The following is a 19,901-nucleotide window of genomic DNA, read 5'->3' as shown; positions in this document are numbered from 1 at the left end:
ATTTGCTATTAAATTACAGCCCTTAAAGAGCACCTAGGTTAGCCCTTTTTTCAGATTTAATATAAGTGTTTTATGTCTCCAGAATGTGTCTGTAAAGTTTCAGCTCAAAACACCCATCTGATTTTTATTATACCTTTTATTAAATTCCTATTTATACATTTTTGCACTGGGTGGCGGTTTTGGTGTATTGCTCCTTTAAGGCTAGTCCTCCCCGCCCACCGTTTCTACGTGCTTTCTGCTTGCCTTAATTTCCTCCCTCGACTGCGTCAGACAACAGACAGACTTAAAAGAAGCAGATCTCATGTAGCGTTTGTGAGAAATACTACAGTAATACTACAGCAGTTGCATCAATGAGTCACACAAAGTTCATGCGCGCACACAGTCCTCGCTGTTTGTGTGCGTAAACTTTGTAATGACATTGCGTGTGACTCATTGTTTGCAACTGCATTAAATACTGATTGTTAAAGTTCTTACTGTAGTATTTCTCACAAACTTTACGTGAGATCTGCTTCCTGAGGCAGCCGAGGGCAGCGATTGAGGCATGTTGCTGACAGGCACGTGGGAACAGTGGGCGGGGAGGGCTAGCCTTAAAGGCCCAGTTCAAAAAAACAGCAACAACCTTTTCCCAGCTATAATACAGACACTTCAAACAGCTATAATAAATAATCTGATTTCTACAATAAATGATCTGAAACTTTACAGACACATTCTGGGGACACAAAAGACTTATATTAAATATGAAAAAAGGGGTAACCTATGTGCCCTTTAAGCATTCAGTGTCCGCAGTTTTAATAAACCATATTTAACTGTTTTTGCTGAAATAATTGCTGCAATCAAAAACAAGTAATGTGTATGATTCAGCATAGTGTGAACCTGATATGAAATGAGAACTGCAGAGTTTTTTTTTTTTCGAATTTGGCATCCCACCGCACAACACGACATGTTTGCTATTGCAATTGGTCTTTTTTTGCAACTGGGAACCCGTGTGATGTCATGTGTGACGTAATTCCTCTATTAAACTGATTTCAAAACTTAAATTTTATTTGGCCTATATCATTTCTAAATTTGTCTTTTGAAAAACAAAAAAGAGCGTCATGGTGGTGCAGTGGGTAGCACAAACGCCTCACAGCAATAAGGTTGCTGGTTTGAGCCCTGGATGGGCCAGTTGGCTCTGTGTGGAGTATGCATGTTCTTCTTGTGTTTGTATGGCTTTCCTCGGGGTGATCCAGATTCCCCCACAGTCCAAAGATGTGTTTCTCAGTGTGGGGTTGCAGCTGGAAGGCATCCGTTGCATTAAATATATGCTGGATAAGTTAGTCCACTCCACTGTGGCGACCCCTAATTAATAAAGGAACTAAGCTGAAAAGAATATGAATAAATAAATTTAAAAAAAAAAATTTATTATTATTTTTTTTTTGTAATCTAGTAACGTGGGGTAGAATGTAACACAGAGTTTAAGTGTTTGCTCAGGGTTGACCATGGCATGTTTCCGAGGTTTTCACCACAATGTCGATAGTTATCTTCCTGCCAATTATTGAAAATGTTTGGCAAAATTTGGATGAGAAACACAGGAGAAACCATTTTCCAGCATCAGTTTTTTTTTACTATAGTCTATATTTTTTATTTTAAAAAAAAATCTGTGAAAGTATGTATGCAAAATCTTATATTGTTGTAATTTTAAGTGTAATGTTGAGAACTTTTTAAATAAAATGTTTTTTAATAAACAAAAAATATATATTTTATTGCTAATACTACAAATAAATGCATTGTATAATAATGGATAATAATCCAAATAAATCCAAATGTGTTAATCCAATAAATAAATAAATAAACATGCTGTGCTATGTAGAATCAAAAAAAAAATTGCTATATTGAGGAAATATAGCAACTATTTAAAGTAAACTGAATTTAAATTATTTATGTAAAATCTGCCTTTATAAGCATGTGTTACAACTACCCTCTGACCTGCCCCGCAGGTGGGGAAAATAGTATTGGGGAAAATTTATACTCCTGGCATTTTTGGCAATACTGCACAGAAACCATAGGTCTGGTGATCATACAGCCAGTGCTCATTTGTAGGAGAGGCTTGTGTGTTACTGGTAAAAATCAAAAACAAATGGTTTGTCTAACCCTATCATTATTTGGCCAAATCCAAAAAATGTTACTTTGTGCCCCGCTCTCCCCATACTCTATGTCTGGTTCCAGGTTTGATGCAGGCATAGAATAGGTCTGTGCTTTGCAGCATCACATTGCAGCCAAGTAAACTGCACACATTGAAAAGTGGTTTCCAATACAAATGTCTTTAATGTATAAAAGTAAGTTTACATCTTTAATGCAATGAGTTTACTCTAAAGTATTGACATAACGAGTGAGATATATTTGACTTCATTGATATAAAGTCATACATGGTTTGCAATTACTAGACACAAAGGCTATTTATAGGTAAGCTATCTTTTTAGGGATGGTTGCTGTGTGTGCTTCTAATAGAATAGAATAGAATAGAAAAGAATAGAATAGAATAGAATAGAATAGAATAGAATAGAATAATTTTGATATAACTTTTGATTTTGGTATCTGTGCCGACATTTTGTCATGACTTTTCAAATAGATTGAGTGGATTGGTACGAACTGTCAGCGGAACTCCGTCCGTGTTTTGCAGCACTCGTAGAAGTGTGTGTGCGCAGCTCCTCCGTAAGGGATTCGACCATATGACAGAAGTAGAGTATGAATGCGGATGTCCTCCACGCAGTGACACTGAGAAGGAACTGGAGTCTCGGAATGAGCTCGATTTGACTCAAATGAGCTTTTGTAAAATTCGCATTACCTACGGCGATTTCATCGGTAGCCTGGCGTTGAGAAAGTTAGAGATTGTATAGCGTTCTTCACTCCAAAGAAGAATTCTGACTGCAGAAAAATGGGAAGTACAGAGATGGACTCAAAGGAGAAGGATTGTACAAAGAAATCCTCTAAGAAAAAGCGATCCCTGCGCCTTAAAATGCCAGTGAGTTTATTTTAGTTGTACAGGTTTCGTAACTTTATTGCTTTATTATATGTCGACATTTACGCTTGAGTGTTGCGTAGGTGGCTAGGACGCAAATGAAAATTAAAAGTGTACAGCATGTTCTCATTGCCTATAGTAAGCCACAAATATATCGTTCTGGTGCGTTTTTAGAACCTCAGATGGTATAATTAGAACGTCTTTATATAGCTGCATTTATTAAGGTAAATGTTCAGTCAGTGTTAAGAGTTGGTGTGCACTTGTACTGCTTGTATTAATTCGATCATGTAGATTATTAGTATAAAAATATTTTAAATTATATAATTTGAAATCAGTACTTCAGAGCTGTCAAAACTTGAGCTGTAATCCCTCCCTCATCTCCCCCTCTTTACACGCGAACGCGTGTCGCAAACATCAACGCCTGTAATCTTTGGTTGAACAGGCGTTTGTTTGCATACGACAACAAAACAGAACATACGCTAGTGTGTTGTTAATGTTTTTAATGGAATTGCCTAAAATATATGATTTGACACGCCTTGCTATGAGGCAGGCTCTTTATGAAAGTGAAAGAGGAAGTGCGGAAAGCGCGTTCTGTACAGCAGTGACTCGCTATTACGCAATACAGGCTGGCTCCAAAAGGGAGTCGATCCCATAGACTACTTATGTTACAGTTTTTTCTGATTGCTTAAACACAATTTTGAAATTAAGGGTCATTTTGTCAAAACACTTCACACAGTTTCCACATCCTCACACGCAAACAGCAGAACACAATTTAGCAGTTCTTTTGCTAAATGAAACACTTCATTCAAAACTTTACAACAATATAAGAAAACACAACCTTGACACCGTATAGAATACATAGGCTACATTTAATACAAATCTGTTTGCTTCATTTACACACTACTGTAATCAATCTTAAATACTCGTATAATTTCTAACTGACTAATATATAATCTGGGTTTGATTTGTTTTAGAGATATTGCTATAAAGTACATGAACATACTAAATTCACCAAAAAGTGATAGACTGTTAGCTAAATATTGCCTTATTCTAACAAACCATATAGCATTGTAAAGCATATTTATTTAGCTTTCTGGTGCACTATTAAAAATTGTTCCGTAAAAAACAGTAAGTTACTGGCAGCATGGTTGCCAGCTGTTAAATTAACAACATCTCTGTAAATTAACAGTGAAATACTGGCAGCTGCAGTTGCCAGCAATGTACTGTTACTTTTCAGTATGTTGCTGTAAAAATACATAGACTACATTGATATACATAATAATCAAGTTAACTCAATTTGTTCACTGAAAGCAACTGCCTTATATTGGCTAACTGCTGTATGAGTTTATGAAGTAATGTGCTATATTTGCTTAAAAGCATAATTATAATAATAACTTGTTTTAGTTAGATAGAAAAGTTCTGTTAAACCCAAAGGTCTTAAGTTTTACAGCAGTATACATACATATAAAGCTGGAATTACCAGAGAGATTCTTACTGTATTAGTAACTAAACAGCTACTGACTTTGAATAAAGAAACATGTAGTATAACATGAGCAGTTTAATGATCATGTTTGAGTCAAACACTGGTTCTACTCTCCTCCACAACGGTGACACACAGAAGAAATTTGCTTCAGGTTTCACAGTAAAATGCATTTTTTCCCTTGATTTTTACGGTAAACTACTGGCAGCTGTGGTTGCCAGCAACCTGCTGTTTTTTTACACTCTACCTCTGTAATTTAAATTAAAATTATATTACTGTTAAAATACATTTTTACACCGTGTTTTTAACCTCTCACACCTTTAACCCTTTAAACCCCAGAGCAAATACCTCAGTTTTAATTGAACACTTCCAAAAGTTTATACTACTGAGTGTTCAAGAAACATGGAGCAAAGCTGAAGTAAATGAATTAATTAAACTACTAATTAAATTATAATTGAGAATTAGTGGTGAACAAATGAAGAAATACTGAAGGGAAAAAGCAGGAACAGAACATACAAAAGACTACAACTTCAGTCACAGCTTTATAATGAAAAAAACCTGAAGTACAACAAATGATTAAATAATTAAAATTAACAGCAGATGATTAAACAAGTCCACAAACATCATCATTACTAAAACATTTATTTTTGTATAACATCTATTAAAGTTCTTCTTGAGATAAAGCTTTACATTTCATGTCACCTTCGTGGAGAATAGTTTGCTTTAGTTGGGCTCTTAGCCCTGACATTTTTAACATCAATTTATTATCTATTGAGAACTTCATTGTAAAAGCTCTTTTGATATGGTAAACTAGCCCAATAGCTAAATAAGATCTGGTGATATTCATGTTGTCATAAAAGGGACAGATCCTGTTCCAATATAATTTACTGCTCACATTCAATTTTTAATTTATTGTTAAACGTGTCATAACATGCCTGCTTGTGGTATTGAATTCTGGAAGTTTTTAAGAATACCTTGGACAAAATCACTTTGCTCTGTGGTGTAAATTGCACTCAAAGAGACATCAAGAATCAGCGTATGAACCTCAACAACAGTTTCAACTAACAAAATTAACAGTTTAACTTACAAACTGGCTACTGAAAATCTAAACATAAACAACAGCAGAATCTAACGCAAATAAAGAAAACTGTAAGACCATTATATTCCATCATTTATTCATGCAGCAATGGATGCTGGGATTTATGTACTGTGCCACACCCAGCGTGCATTGCGGCATGAAACATTTTAATTGTTACCATTGTTGAGGTACAAGGTCTGACTCATGAGGTCTGAGCGTGACTTTATGTTAATTGAACCGTTCTTGTATGTTATTTCTTAACACTGTAGGAGAAATAGGTATATTTCTGGTTTCCACATGACATTATAATAATAATTTATACAACAAAGTATAAAGACTATGGCACAATACAGGTCTTTATCACAACATTTATCAGAACTGAACTAAGCATATCTACCTAATGACTTTCCAGCCTTATTGTTATTATAAAAGAGTTTCTCAATCTCTGTATTACAGCAGCTAGAGAGTCTAACTTAATGATTTCAAGGGTAAAGAGAACTAAATCAGCCCCTCACTCCGTGATGGTGACACACACACACGAAAAACCCCACCTAAATTTCTGTTGGTTCTCTATAAAAATGGTATGGAAGTCAAAGCAGTCAGTAATACGTATATCTGATGTTGTTTGTGGAGTTGTTTAATGATCCTCTGCTGAGACTGAAGGTGTTTTATTTTACTTGATGTTATTTATTTAATGTTGTAACTGACGTCACTGTTTGTGTTTCTTGTTTCTCTTTCCTTCAGTGATTGTGATTATTAACAGCAGATTTTCATCAGTGTCTATGTTAGTGTTCATTAACTCTGTCAGGTGAACTATATTAGTGAACTAGTGTACATAATAGTGAACAAGGGTGAAAAGAGTGATTTCAAACACTGACTTGAAACGTCAAATCTGAGTTCTGTTAACTCAGTTTTCTGCTGTTGGTTACTTTCTCGAAAACAAAAATGTTACCCAGAATGCACTGTTTTTACAGTTTTTTCTGATTGCTTAAGCACAACTTTGAAATTAAGGCTCATTTCGTCAAAACACTTCACACAATTTACACATCCACACACACAAACAGCAGAACACATCAGAACTTTTGCAAAATGAAACACTTCATCCAAAACTTTACAACACTATAACAAAACACACACGCTTCATTTAATATAAATCTGTTTGCTTCATTTACACACTGAGGTAATCAATCTTAAACACTTGTATCAATTTTAACTGACTGATATAATCAGGGTTTGAGAGATATTGCTATAAAGTACATGAACATACTGTATTCACAAAACAGTGATAAACTGATAGCTAAATATTGCCCTCTCCAAACAAACCATACAACCATACAACAATGTAAAGCTTATTTATTCAGCTTTCTGGTAATGTATACATTTCAATGTAAAAAAAATTCCATCCCCTGTCTCCTGTTTACAAATCTTCCTCACTTATGTGCTTCCTCTTCCATACTGCAACATTGGCTTATTTATTGAAGATTAGTATTTATAGCTCCTGTAAAACATATTTATTGAAGACTACTATTTATAGCTATACTACTGTAAACATGTTTATTGAAGACGAATAGTTTATACCTATTGCTTTTTTATTGTGGTCACAGCTGATTGGTGTGTCTACAATTTTGAAGCAGTGTCTGTGCACACCTGATGGCTGTGTTTAACCTATGGTTCATATGTGTGTTCATTTGAAGGCCTTTGTTTTGAAATTGCAAGGAAAGTCCATTATGTAAAATATCTGTGTCAAAAGCATCCAAGTGTGTTTAGTGATTTGCATATCACTGTGTGTAATGTTTTGCAAAAAGTGTGAAGCTGACAACGTGCTTACAGTTGTGCAGATCTAGCCTTGTGTTTTGCTCCATGAGTGTACGGTTTTGCTAATTGTGGAAAAAGTTCAATTTTAGTGTGCAAGCAATCATAAAAAAACTGTAACAGAATAATACTGTTTTAGTGAAAAAAATAAACATTTTACTGTAGAATCTGACCGTTTTTTACAGTGAACATTTCAATAGCAAAAAAAAAAAAAAAAACTCGCCCATCCACGATCTCCTGTTTACCAATTTTCCTCCCTTTCATGCTTCCTCTTCCCCTTACTGCAACTTGGCCTTCCATATTTATTGAAGACTAATGTTTATAGCTATGCTACTGTAAAAATATTTATTGGATGTTTATAGCTATGCTACTGTAAACATATTTATTGAAGATTAGTGGAGTTCATACCTATTGTTATTTTTTGTGTGGTCCCAGCTGATTGGTGTGTCTAGAGTTTTGTACCAGTGTGCCTGTGTTCAACCAATTGGCTTGTGTGTGTTCATTTGAAGGCCTTTGCTTTGAAATTGCAAGGAAAGTCCATCATGAAAAATCTCTTTGTCAAAAAGCATTCACGTGTGTTTACTGATTTGCAAATCACTGTGTGTAATGTTTTGCAAAAAGTGTTAAGCTGACTATGTGCTTACAGTTGTGCAGATCTAGCCTTGTGTTTTGCTCCTTGAGTGTAAGGTTTTGCTAGTTGTGGGAAAAGTTTCATTTTAGTGTGTAAGCAGTCGTGAAAAACGGTAAAAAAACCAACTTTACACACGTTTTCAAACAGTATCACCTTTTTTTTCAAAACTCTACACACAATTCCCAAAACTGCAAACACAAAATGCAAAATGCCTTACATCTCCTTCAAAATGTAACACTGCCTTCAAAATGTCATAAACATATGTCAGAATTTGCATCAAATAGCGAACACTTCTTTCATAATAATAAATATTTGGGTATAGCATGTAAAGACTGTTGTTCTAAATCTAAAGCTCTTTGCTCTTTCATAGGCTTATATCTAAATTTCAATACCATGTTCTACAATAACAGTAAACTGCTGAGAGGGGTAACAGGTACACTGTAAACATCAGTGCAATGTAGAAACAGAAAATATTTGTCAGGCCATTCATTACTGTTGTATACAGTAGCATACAGCAAAACCATAAACAGTGTAGCCTATTCATTCATTTTCTTTCGGCTTACAGTTTTTTCCAACTGCTTACACACGTTTTCAAAACAATGCCACCTCTTTTCCAAAACTCTACTCACAATTTTCAAAACTGCACACACACAATTTCAAAATGCCATAAACACGTCAGAATAAAGCGTTTGCATCAGGGGCGTTGCTAGACATAAAGCTCTACTGGGGCACTATATATAATTTTTTTATAAATATTTATTATAAATAAAAGTATTCTTGTTATTATACAATTATTATTCTAAATAATCTTAAATGTAACTGAAAAACAATGTTTAGACACAACTGCGTCCAAGCGACACCCCTGCGTCAAAGCAATAAAAATAAAGATTTAAAGCCGCACCATATTGGTGTTTCATAACATCTAGTTTTTATGAGGTGAGTTTTTAGCCTAACACTCAACTTCATATCTTGAGGACCTCTACGAACAATTTAACTTACTCAATTCACCTTTATAGTGCATGTCTTTGGACTGTGGGGGAAACCGAAGGATCCGGAGGAAACCCGCGTGACTATACACTATATATATATATATATATATATATATATATATATATATATATATATATATATATATATATATATATATATATATATATATATATATATATATATATTTAGTATTTATATTATTATAAATAAAAGTATTCTTGTTATTATACAATTATTATTCTAAATAATCCTAAATGTAACTGAAAAACAATGTTTAGACACAACTGGAGTGATATACTACTATACTAAGAAATCTTTTGCATAAATATTAATTTCATTTGAATTAAATTCTATAGACAATTCAATAAAATACAAAAAAAAGATGTTTTATAGAATTATCTGTTGTCTTAGACTTGACACATGGCAGAGAATTAGGTTTATTAAGTCTTTACCTTCCTCACTCCTCATCACCTCATCACTCCTTTTTGCTTCATACAAAAAAAATCTATCAGGAGGCATGATCACCGTCATATTGTTTAAACTTTCGTTTTGTCGACTAGCTAAACAAAAAAGGCTGTTACGCCGGTTTTACAACACAAGAGCTGCGAGTGCGAGAGGCACGCGGGTTCTCTGCGCACACGCGGAGATGCGTCAATTTGCTTTTTGGTTAAACACATTGCTTTCAAGAGCATTGGTTCGGTTGCACATAGAGAATAACGTCTTTATTTCGGAATTACCACTCTTAATAAATACACTTGCATATGAAGTAAATCATATCTCAATGCATTTACTGGGGCACTGGAGATTTTTACTGGGGCACGTGCCCCAGTAAATTGGGTCTAGCGACGCCCCTGGTTTGCATCAACTGGCAAACACCTCTTTCATTACAGTAAATGTTTGAAAATAGCATGTAAACACTTTTGTTCTAAATCTAAAGCTTTGCTCTTTCATGGGCTTATAACGGAGTTGTTACAGTTTTTCTTAGTTGTTTACAGACAATTACTTGTAATCCAGACACAATGACTACAACATGTAAGTGATGCACCAACCCCCTGAACCAATTCTGCTAAACTACAAGAACAATTCCTGCTTTATACTCAAACTGCAGGTTTAAAACACACTTTTTTCAAAACACTACACACAATTCTCTGCATTTGGCACAATTTTCATGCAGAAATATCTTGTTTTTACAAGGAACACACTGTCATTCAAAATTGTAAAGTTAGTTGCGCTACTTTACATACTAACTCATCACATAGGTAAACATCTGTCCCACATAATTGCAATTTAGAAATCAGAGCACATCTGGTTTATAACTGGTTCACTGCCAACCCACATTTTTTAGTTGTTTATCTCCCTCCATATTATCCATTTTATTATCCATTTCTCAATCCTATTGAGGACTTTTTTCTGCCTGGGGATGGAAAGTGTATGACTGAAATCCACACACATGTATACCCTTTTCTCCAAGCTATAGCAGTTGATGCTTTTCATTGCTGGATCCACCATGCAATTCCCAGCTGCTTGGCCAGACCAAAACAGAAAAGAGAATGCAGTATAGCTGTTTTTTTTTTTTTTGTTGTTGTTTTACTGTAACTGTATTCTGTAAATACTTCTGTGATGGCATATGTAGACCATGTTATGTGCAACTTTGTGTTGGTTGGGATGAACACTGTGTACACTGTATTTGTGGGAAAATACAGTAAAATATATATGGTACTGTGTATTTGTGTGTTTTATATAAAAACAATACTGTGTACTGTATGTAGTAATGTAACACTGAACAAAAAAGGCTTACAGTAAGTCATTATGATAAATGGAGAAGAAGTGGTCATAGTGTTTTACATTAAGCACATCAGTGATCAACTGGTTCTAATAAATGTCTATTCATGGGATGGTTTGTGTGTGTCATTTAAAAACAAAACACCATTTTGAGAAGAAATCACATTGTTTTGAAAGTAAAGTTTCATTTTGCAGTAGAATTATAGGGTTTTGCCCAATCTGTGTGTGTTTTGTGATTTGTGTTTGGAGTTCTGACAATATGAGACATGCTTTCAGAAAATGTGTGTAAACAATTAGGAAAAACTGTAATAAAGGTTCAGCGGCGGAACCACGCCTCACTTTGTACACTTTCAGTACAATTTTCTACAGTGATAGTGATCTGCTGAGAGGAGTAACAGGTACACTGTAAACACAGAAAATATATATTAGGCCAAAGTTTGTAAAATTATTTTCAAATAAATGAATTAAAATGATCACTATTGATTGATTATTTACAATTAACTGTGACATTTTGTCTTTTAACAGGATATGAGCACATTTACATCCTCTCTTATGGATAGAGAGACTGACAGATTAGATAAAGACGAAATGCGAAAGGTAAAAAACGCTAAATGTTTTAACAATTTTTCAGCTTGTGCAAACATTTAGATGGACATTATTGAATTGGTGGCAATATAAAGTGTTCCAAATAACTAATTTTACTTTTTCTGCAAATGTAGACAGTAGATATTACTGTATATTAGATGTTATTAGATATTAGATGTTACTATGACATACTATGATATAGATCAGAGCCTTCAAAAATGCAGTTTGAAGGAATTATGTGTGGATTGTTACACAATGCAATGTATTACACAGAAATAGAGCTGACTTGTTCAAACATGCACTTGAGCAATGAAAACAAAGTTAAATGACAAAGAACAAACATGTTTGCTACATATACTAGTTTTGTTGGATTGACTGAAACATTGCTCAAAAATTAAATGTAGCACAATTTTCTTTGCACACGCTGTACTTTCAGCTTAAGAGGTAACAGTTGAATTGCTTTATTTACAGGTATAGATAATGATTTTTACACAACTGGAAAAAAAAGCAAGGACTTTGAAAGGCACTTTGGTCATTTTTTGGTGCTTACCTATATTGTCATAGCCAAACTCCTGTGCATTGCTTCTATTGTGCCTGCGTGAAGCACTCTGTTTGCTTGTGTGGTGTGAAAGAGCTGTTATTTAGGGCTAGGAAAGTTTAGTCCTGTAGAGTTGTTTTGAGCGTTTAAAGCTACGGTCACACTGGGCTATGTGTGTGCAAAATTCTGTCGTGTGGCGCTGTGAAAAGGGACGTGATAAAACAAGATGATTCGACATTTAAAAAAGCCAGCAATTGCTCCATGTTTTAAATTTCTGTCCAGAGAGGTCCTGTTTTGATCCTCGATTGGTCTCACGCAGTCAAGTGATGCAAATTCGCAGGTCAGAGTTCATCAAGCTTGAACTTTGCACCCCGCAGCTAACTGCGAAACTTAACGCATGACCCTGCGTTTCCAGTCTGACGCATTCGCGTGCGTATGAATGGAAGTATATGGGAGGAAAAGCCAAGTGTGACCGCAGCTTCAATCGGGCCTTGATAAACACTTACCTGTCTATCTTTCTAGTAACCTTCAGTTCTTGATTAGTGTGTTCAGGTGTGTTTGATTAGGGTTGAAGCAAAACTCTGGCTGTTTCTCAATATGCCTTCTTAAGTGATGTTGTGTCCTTGTGTTCTTGTGTAATGTAATAATCAACCACCAGTGTTAAGTTCCAATACTCAATACTGCAAGAACAGCCCTCTCTATTCTGCCACCCTAGGCAGCCGCCTAGGTCGCCTCTATGGACGCACCGGCCCTGGCCTTGTCCCACTGCAGCTCTCATAGACCAAACTTGTCCACCCTTGGTCTAAAACCCAGCATTTCCCAAATTTGATCAAATTGCATTGTGTAAGCAGGGCTTAAAACTATTTAAAGTTATAAATAAGGTTACAAAACACTAATATTTAAACAGCCAATCACATAGCACTAACTCAATATATTTAAGCATGCACTGTAAAAAAAATTCTGTAAAATTTACGGAAAAATACTGGCAGCTATGGTTGCCAGAACTTTTTTTGTAAAAAATACAGAATTTTTCTGTAAAATTGTTTTTACAGAAAAATGTTGTATTTTTAACAAGAGAAAATTTTATTCATTAACTGATGCAATGATCATTTACAAACCTTTGAGGTAATTATGTATATTTGCAGAAAGTAACTACGTTTTAATTGGCATTTACTGGCATTAAAATCAACATTTTAAATGTCTAAGTAATATATCTGAGCATATTGAGAACCATCGTACATCAGTTCACTACAAAAACTTTTTAAATAAAGTCATTAAATGCATTATTGTGTTCATGTGTGACTAATTAACAAACAGACTTTCACTGCATTAGTAACTACACAGTTACCTTTAAACAAAAAAGATGCAGCATAACATCAGATTCACTGAGTTCATCTTGGACTTGCACACAGATGCTAATATCCTCCACAATGATAAAACAAAAATGTTTTACAGTATTTTGCTGTTGTTTTTCCTGATTTTACAAAAAAATACTGGCAGTGTGGTTGCCAGCAAGTTACTGTAAAATGGGTTACAGTACAGTTAATATAATTCATATATATTCAATATAATTGCTGCAAAATGTGACTTAATTTCAATATTTTCTAAAACTTGCAATTATACAATATATGAGCAATATCACATGAGTAGCAGTGCGCATATGGCTGTACAGTATATCGGTACTTGTGGGAGGCATGCGTTGGCTCCACCAGTGACGATATACAGCCATATTGCACTGCTACTCATGTGATATTGCTCATATATTGTATAATTACACATTTGTACTTAAAGGGTCCATATTGGTACCTCAAAAGAATTTATTAGTACCTAAAAATTTTAAGAGGAACATTTTTGTACTTTTTAGGTTTACCTTGATGTATTAATATGGACCTTGTAGGTACAAATTTGTACCTTTTTCAAAAGATACCACTCCAGTGACAGCTTGCGTACCTTTATTTCTGAGAGTGTAGGATTAGTCAATTCACTTAAGTCGCATGTCTTTGGATGGACACCAGGGAACCCAGGGGAAACGCATGCGCGCATGGGAAGAACAAGTGAACTCCACACAAAAACGTTGACTGGCCTGGTAAGGACTTAAACCAGTGACATTCTTGCTGTGAGGCAACAGTGCTAATCTCTGAGCCGCCATGCCACCCAATCTAGGAAAAGGAAGAGGAGTATGGGTGGAGGGGGGAAGGGGGAATTCTTCAAAATGAAGATAACTGTGGTATGGAACTGGTTATTTATGGTGACAATTGTCTGATTGGTGAATCATGTATTGGCTATGGTCAATCATAAGCATGTGATCCTCTCGAAATTAGTTTATAACTTCACAAAAAAGAAACTTCACAAAAAAGAAAATAAAACACGGAGAGTCTCAAAAATCCTTTTGTACAAGGAACTACTTTCTTTCGCCATTCATTCACATATACAGCTGACCGTCAGAACAGCAGCCAGAAACCATTGCTTATTCACCAACGTCACTTTAGATGTAGTATTTGAATGAAGGCTGAACGGTAGGACTGTGCGATTTGGGAAAAATATCTAATTGCGATTTTTTTGACAGATATTGCGATTGCGATTTTATTTGTGATTTAATTTTGTAGTCAGGTCAATAATTCAATAAACTGTATTTTAGCTTCTTACCACTAAAATGCTTAAAAGGTATTAACTTATATTAGCAAACAACTCTGAAATTGTTATTAGATTGAATGTCACTGACAGTACTTTTAGTTGACATTTTAGCAAGAGTGTAGGTTTGCACTTGACATCGGTGGGAAAGGGTGAATCAAACAACCCTCACCCCGCAAGAATGAATATTGTTTATATATATATATATATATATATATATATATATATATATATATATATATGTGTGTGTGTGTGTGTGTGTGTGTGTGTGTGTGTGTGTGTGTGTGTGTAATGAAAGATAATTATACATTTGTATTTTTAAAGTATATTTTCATATTTGTTTATTATACATTTTCATTATTTTTTATAAAAATATGATATAAATCTTACAGTTTAAATGCACATTTGCAAATAAACACTTAAGATAGTAAAATAGTGTGACAAGCAATTTGACAAAATGGTTTAAAATATATTTTGGTACTTCAAAAAGTGTGGTTATGACAACCATCTGACAATCTAATCTAATCTAATCCAATCCAGTAAAAAGGTGTTCTTAAAATGTCACTTACATGTAATATCTATACCTCATAATTAAATACAAAATCAGGCAAATAACTGCAATAACCCATTCAAAAAGCTGGCTACATGCCTGATAGTGTAATGTTAATAGAATGTTTATTAACCGATATAAAGAGAGAGTTTAATAAAGACTTAGCCATAGTGCAAATGATAGTCATATATCAGTATAAATAAAAGGTGGAGCACGGGCTGTAGTTTTTCTGACAAACTGTTTCAACCGAAATTGCACATGCTACTCTGAGAGATCAGGAGAACTGGCAGGGGTCATATAGTTTTGCATTTAACTGTTTATTCTGCAGTTTTCAGGGCATATTATTCACAGACTTTATCAGCCTGCTATAACGACAGACTGTGCGTTAAAGTGGGGGAAACAAGAGCGTTAATGGCATTATCATGATGGCCTCATTCAGTAGCGAACTTAAATTTATGTGACACACGTTTCATTGAAAAAAGCTCTTTATGTTCTTTTTTTGTTGCCGCCATCCTCACCTGTGTGTGTCACACACTTTATTCTTGCACGGGAAATTTACCTGTGCTGTTTTGGCGCTGCTTTTCTGAACGTAGCTACAGCCTCTCACATGACAGCAGGGAAATGCTCAGCCAATCACAGTGTTCATATGTGTTTCGGGGAGATGCGACTCGAGGAGAGATGAGACATAACCTTTTCTGCATGTGTAGGTTAATATTGGGGTATTATTAATATTGAAAATTATTTCAATAGTTCCCCTCTATCCATGCTAAATCTATGCCTCTGCTTTTTTAGCAAGACGCTCCACATTTAGCCGCATGTGGTGCTTTTTAGGTGCTGGTTGCATTTCCTCATGCTGTGGCAACAATTCTGCGACAGCTCTTATAAATTACCTGGTTTTGTTCGGTGTCTGTGACTTTGAAACCAAGATATTCCTGTATTACCGACATGCTGTTTTTCTTTGATATTAATTAGTATATTAATGCTTCTGAAGCGGTAGACGCCATCATCCCACTCATTTGCGCTTTCCTGTTTGTTACTGTGGGGGTTCCACATGGTTCGGTTGCTCAACTCTGATTGAGCAGAATGAAAATGTGCTCACTCAATTGGCTGGTAAGACTGTCACACACAGACGGCAGTCATGCATTTGCTCTGAGCGGAAGAATTTATATAATAGACATGTCAAATCGCAGCCTCTTGCGATTAGCTAATCGCAATGCTTCAAATCGCGATTGCAATACGATTTCGATTAACTGCACAACCCTACTGAACGGCATGAAATGCCATCAGTCTACAAAGATTTCCCAGTATTTCTGTGTTGTAATCGCTAGATCACAATAATTAACCCCAAAAAAGCCAAAGCAAAGCAAACACTACTAGATTACTATGGTATAAATAAAACACTACAACATACAAAAGAGAGAGATCAACTTAGAATGTCACTTACCTGTTTTATAATCATTTGATCAGCTGTTGTTTTAAATGTATGCTGTTTTTCTCCCCTAAGGACTTATTATGCGGTCTCTGTCACCATCTTTTTGTGAAACATCAACTGTCTTTGCTCTGCTCTGTATGACAGGCTAATGGCCGCTGATGCGCTGAATATCTGAAATTATACACATTTAAAAATAGGCTTTATCCTTATAAATAAACTACCAATACATTCTCGCCTAAAAAAGCCTCAAAAGTACATCATGTTGTACAGCAGCTGCAATATTTGACAAACTGTAGTGAGTCTATTGATCTGCTGTCAGTCTATGTGGGTGGAGTAATACACAAGGGTGAAGAGGTTGTAGGAGTGCTGTTATTGCGAGATAGCGCATGGGTATCAGCCAATCAGATTCGAGAACCAGACAGAACTGTTGTATAAATGGTTTTATAGAAAATAAATTAACAGTTATATTGTAATGCTACTTTACTTCAGAATAACATTGCAATCCAAGTCAATACAAATATTGTTCTTGTAAATATTTTATTTAGTCAATTTATTTTAAGCATTCAAACCATTTAGAAAATAGGAGGCATGGTGGCTAAGCGGTTAGCTCACTTGCCTCAAAGTAAGAAGGTCACCGTGCACTGAAAAATGTCCGTGAATTAAACAGTAAAAGTCTGTACAATCAACAGTGAAAACTTGATAAATGATTTAACAGCTCATTTCAGTAAAAAATATGGAAAATAACTGTAACAGATCTAACCTTTGTTTTCGATAAACCAATCAGAGTGTCTGAAATCTCACCACACACCCTCATTCACTAGTCCCTAAATTAGTAAATTAGTTTAGTCCACTAGACAGAGTGAATGACCACAAATAAGTGAATTGATGAACACCTGCAGCTAACAAGCACAATCACTGAAGGAAAGAACAAGAAATAAAACTACAGACACAGCCTCACACCAAACCAACTGAATTAAAACAGAGGATTAAACAACTCCATTAAATAACAGCATTAGCAGCTTCACTGATTACAGTTTGACTTCAATTCTTTCATATCTGCAAGAATATTTGATAATTAACAGAGGTTTATATTTTTATTGAAAATGTTTGATCTGACCTCACCATCATGGAGATCAGAGGCTGCATTAGTTGGGCTCTTGAACCTTAACTTTTCTATTTTAATATTTCTCTGGCTGTTATAACTATGTTTCTGAAACTCATCAGTTATTGCAAGAAAATCAAAACAATTATATGTACTTATTAAAGAATTTATTTTAAAAGTCAGTAAAAAAATAGCAAAATATTGTATTTAATTTATGTGATGTCATTTGGGACAGTAATACAGCTTCCAGGAAGATCAACTAACAATTATGATTGCAGAAAACCGTGTGAACTTCAGCAACTCAATTAAGACACACAGACATTAAGATTCAGGATATGAACCCCAACCATGGTTGCTAAAAAAAAAATTTCTCATAATGACTGGTTTATTTAGACCTGTTAAACTGTCATTGATTGCTGAAGCTCCAGTGGTTTCATTTACGAATATTACTCAATTCTCACATTTAAGATGATATTCAACAAGACCACAAGAATGCAATGCTGGCTTTAATATGATAGTTGATCTCATCGTACTGAATTTTATATTTATTTTGGATTTTCATTTTATACAAATAGTGTGATAAACACAATTAATTAATTATAGCAACCAAAGTAAAAACTATTTCAAAACAAGAAGTTGAAGATCCCGATTAAAGCAGACTCTGTCCTCCATTATGGTGACTTCAAATGAACAACAACAATTTCATTAAGGGCTTTTGTTCATGTGAAAGAAATAAGCAAAGCTCCTGATGTTTGTGGAGTTGTTTAATGATCTCTGCTTGATTTTGAGAAATAAAAGTTTTATTGAGTAATTATTTTTATTAATTATTATTTTTATTTAGAGTTTTATTCTCAGTTGATTTCATCTTTGATTTTGGTCTTGTTTTTCTTTCCTTAAGTGATTCTGCTTGTTAACGCTTGTTCATCAATAACTATTAAAGGTGCGGTCACACTTGACTTTTCCTTCCATAGACTTCCATTCATACGCACGCGAATGCGTCAGACCGGAAACGCGGGGTCATGCGTCAAGTTTTGCATGTTGCTGCGGTGCAAAGTTCAAGCTTGGTGAACTCTAACCTGCGAAATCGCATCACTTGACTGCGTGAGACCAATGGAGGATCAAAACAGGACCTCTCTGGACAGAAATTTAAAACATGGAGCAATCGCTGGCTTTTTTTTAATGTCTAATTATCTTGTTTAATCCCGCCCCTTTTCGCAGTGCCGCATGACAGAATTTCGCACACACATAGCCCAGTGTGACCGTAGCTTTAAGAGTGGGTGGGTGTTTCCCTTCAAGTAAATAAGATTGCCATAACACCTTTATATTGTTATAATATGAATAAGGTTTTATGCATGCTTTTGACAGCTGTGTATAAGTGTCTTAACTAAGTTATATCATTTTTTAAATGCAAATATGACATTGTTTGGGATCTCTATATGACAACTTGACATAAACAAATAGATCATAACCTATCTTTGTCTTTTTCATAAGAACTTGACATTACCAAGATAACAAAACAGTTGTGTCTTTGTCATGGCAACTTAAAGAGCCTCTATTATGGATTTTTGAAAATGACCTTCTATGCAGTGTGTAACACAGCACTAAGTGAATAAAAAACATCCAGCTGAGGTTTTAATCTGAAAGTGCACCATGTTTAAAACTATTGATTCTTTAACAAAATAGTCGAATCATAGTCAAATAAATGAGTCATGTTGGGTTCAGATCTTTTGCCTGAACGCATTGACATCGATGCGGTACATCACCAAATAAGTAGTGCCAGATTTGGTAAAACGTGAACGCGCCTTTCCCTTCAAACACTAGCAGAGCATTGGGGATCAAGGGCCTCATCTTGTGTAATTTTCAAAATATGTAATTGTGTGTTGTAACTTCTAATCGCCCTGTGCAGCTTGTAATCACTTATCTATTACAGATCAGTGCTTGTACTGTATTCTACAGGCTAAACCTGTATGAGGCTGTTCACATATTGCGTCCAAAACCACATTGAAAATTTGTTGTGTGCTTCTTCCTTTATCGATTTAAATGCATTTCTGAACTTGTGATCCTATGCTGTTGCCTTTGCTATGGCCAACATCAGCTGTTCCTCAAATGCATGGTGCATTCAATTTTCAATATAGTTCAGCTATTGACACTGTGTGGATTAATACTGAATGTGTTTTGTTGTTATTACTTGAGGGTAGGATTAAGAGTAGAGTAATATTCTGGTGTTTAACTGCATTGCTGTTTTTGCATTCCTGCATTGGGCTTTCACATACTCTGTGTGCTACTTCATAG

At 35.0% G+C, this 19,901-nt stretch overlaps 1 protein-coding gene across 6 annotated transcripts in view; it reads left to right on the top strand.

Annotated features, from left to right (window-relative positions):
- Positions 1-2,706: 2,706 nt before the first annotated feature.
- The window catches only part of prkag2b (protein kinase, AMP-activated, gamma 2 non-catalytic subunit b), an 82,527-nt gene continuing 65,332 nt past the window's right edge, over positions 2,707-19,901 (top strand). For 5 of the 6 annotated variants that reach the window (XM_056473543.1, XM_056473530.1, XM_056473521.1 and 2 more), the window contains exons 1-2: positions 2,707-3,001; positions 11,297-11,368. In XM_056473543.1, the coding sequence (XP_056329518.1) occupies positions 2,915-3,001; positions 11,297-11,368 (159 nt within the window). In that variant the 5' untranslated portion in view covers positions 2,707-2,914. The remainder of the gene's footprint in view (positions 3,002-11,296; positions 11,369-19,901) is intronic. The other variant, XM_056473536.1, reaches the window with a different exon arrangement.

Source organism: Danio aesculapii, chromosome 2 (assembly GCF_903798145.1).
Source record: "Danio aesculapii chromosome 2, fDanAes4.1, whole genome shotgun sequence".
Taxonomy (NCBI): Eukaryota; Metazoa; Chordata; class Actinopteri; order Cypriniformes; family Danionidae; genus Danio; species Danio aesculapii.
This window is presented reverse-complemented; position numbering and strand designations above follow the sequence as displayed.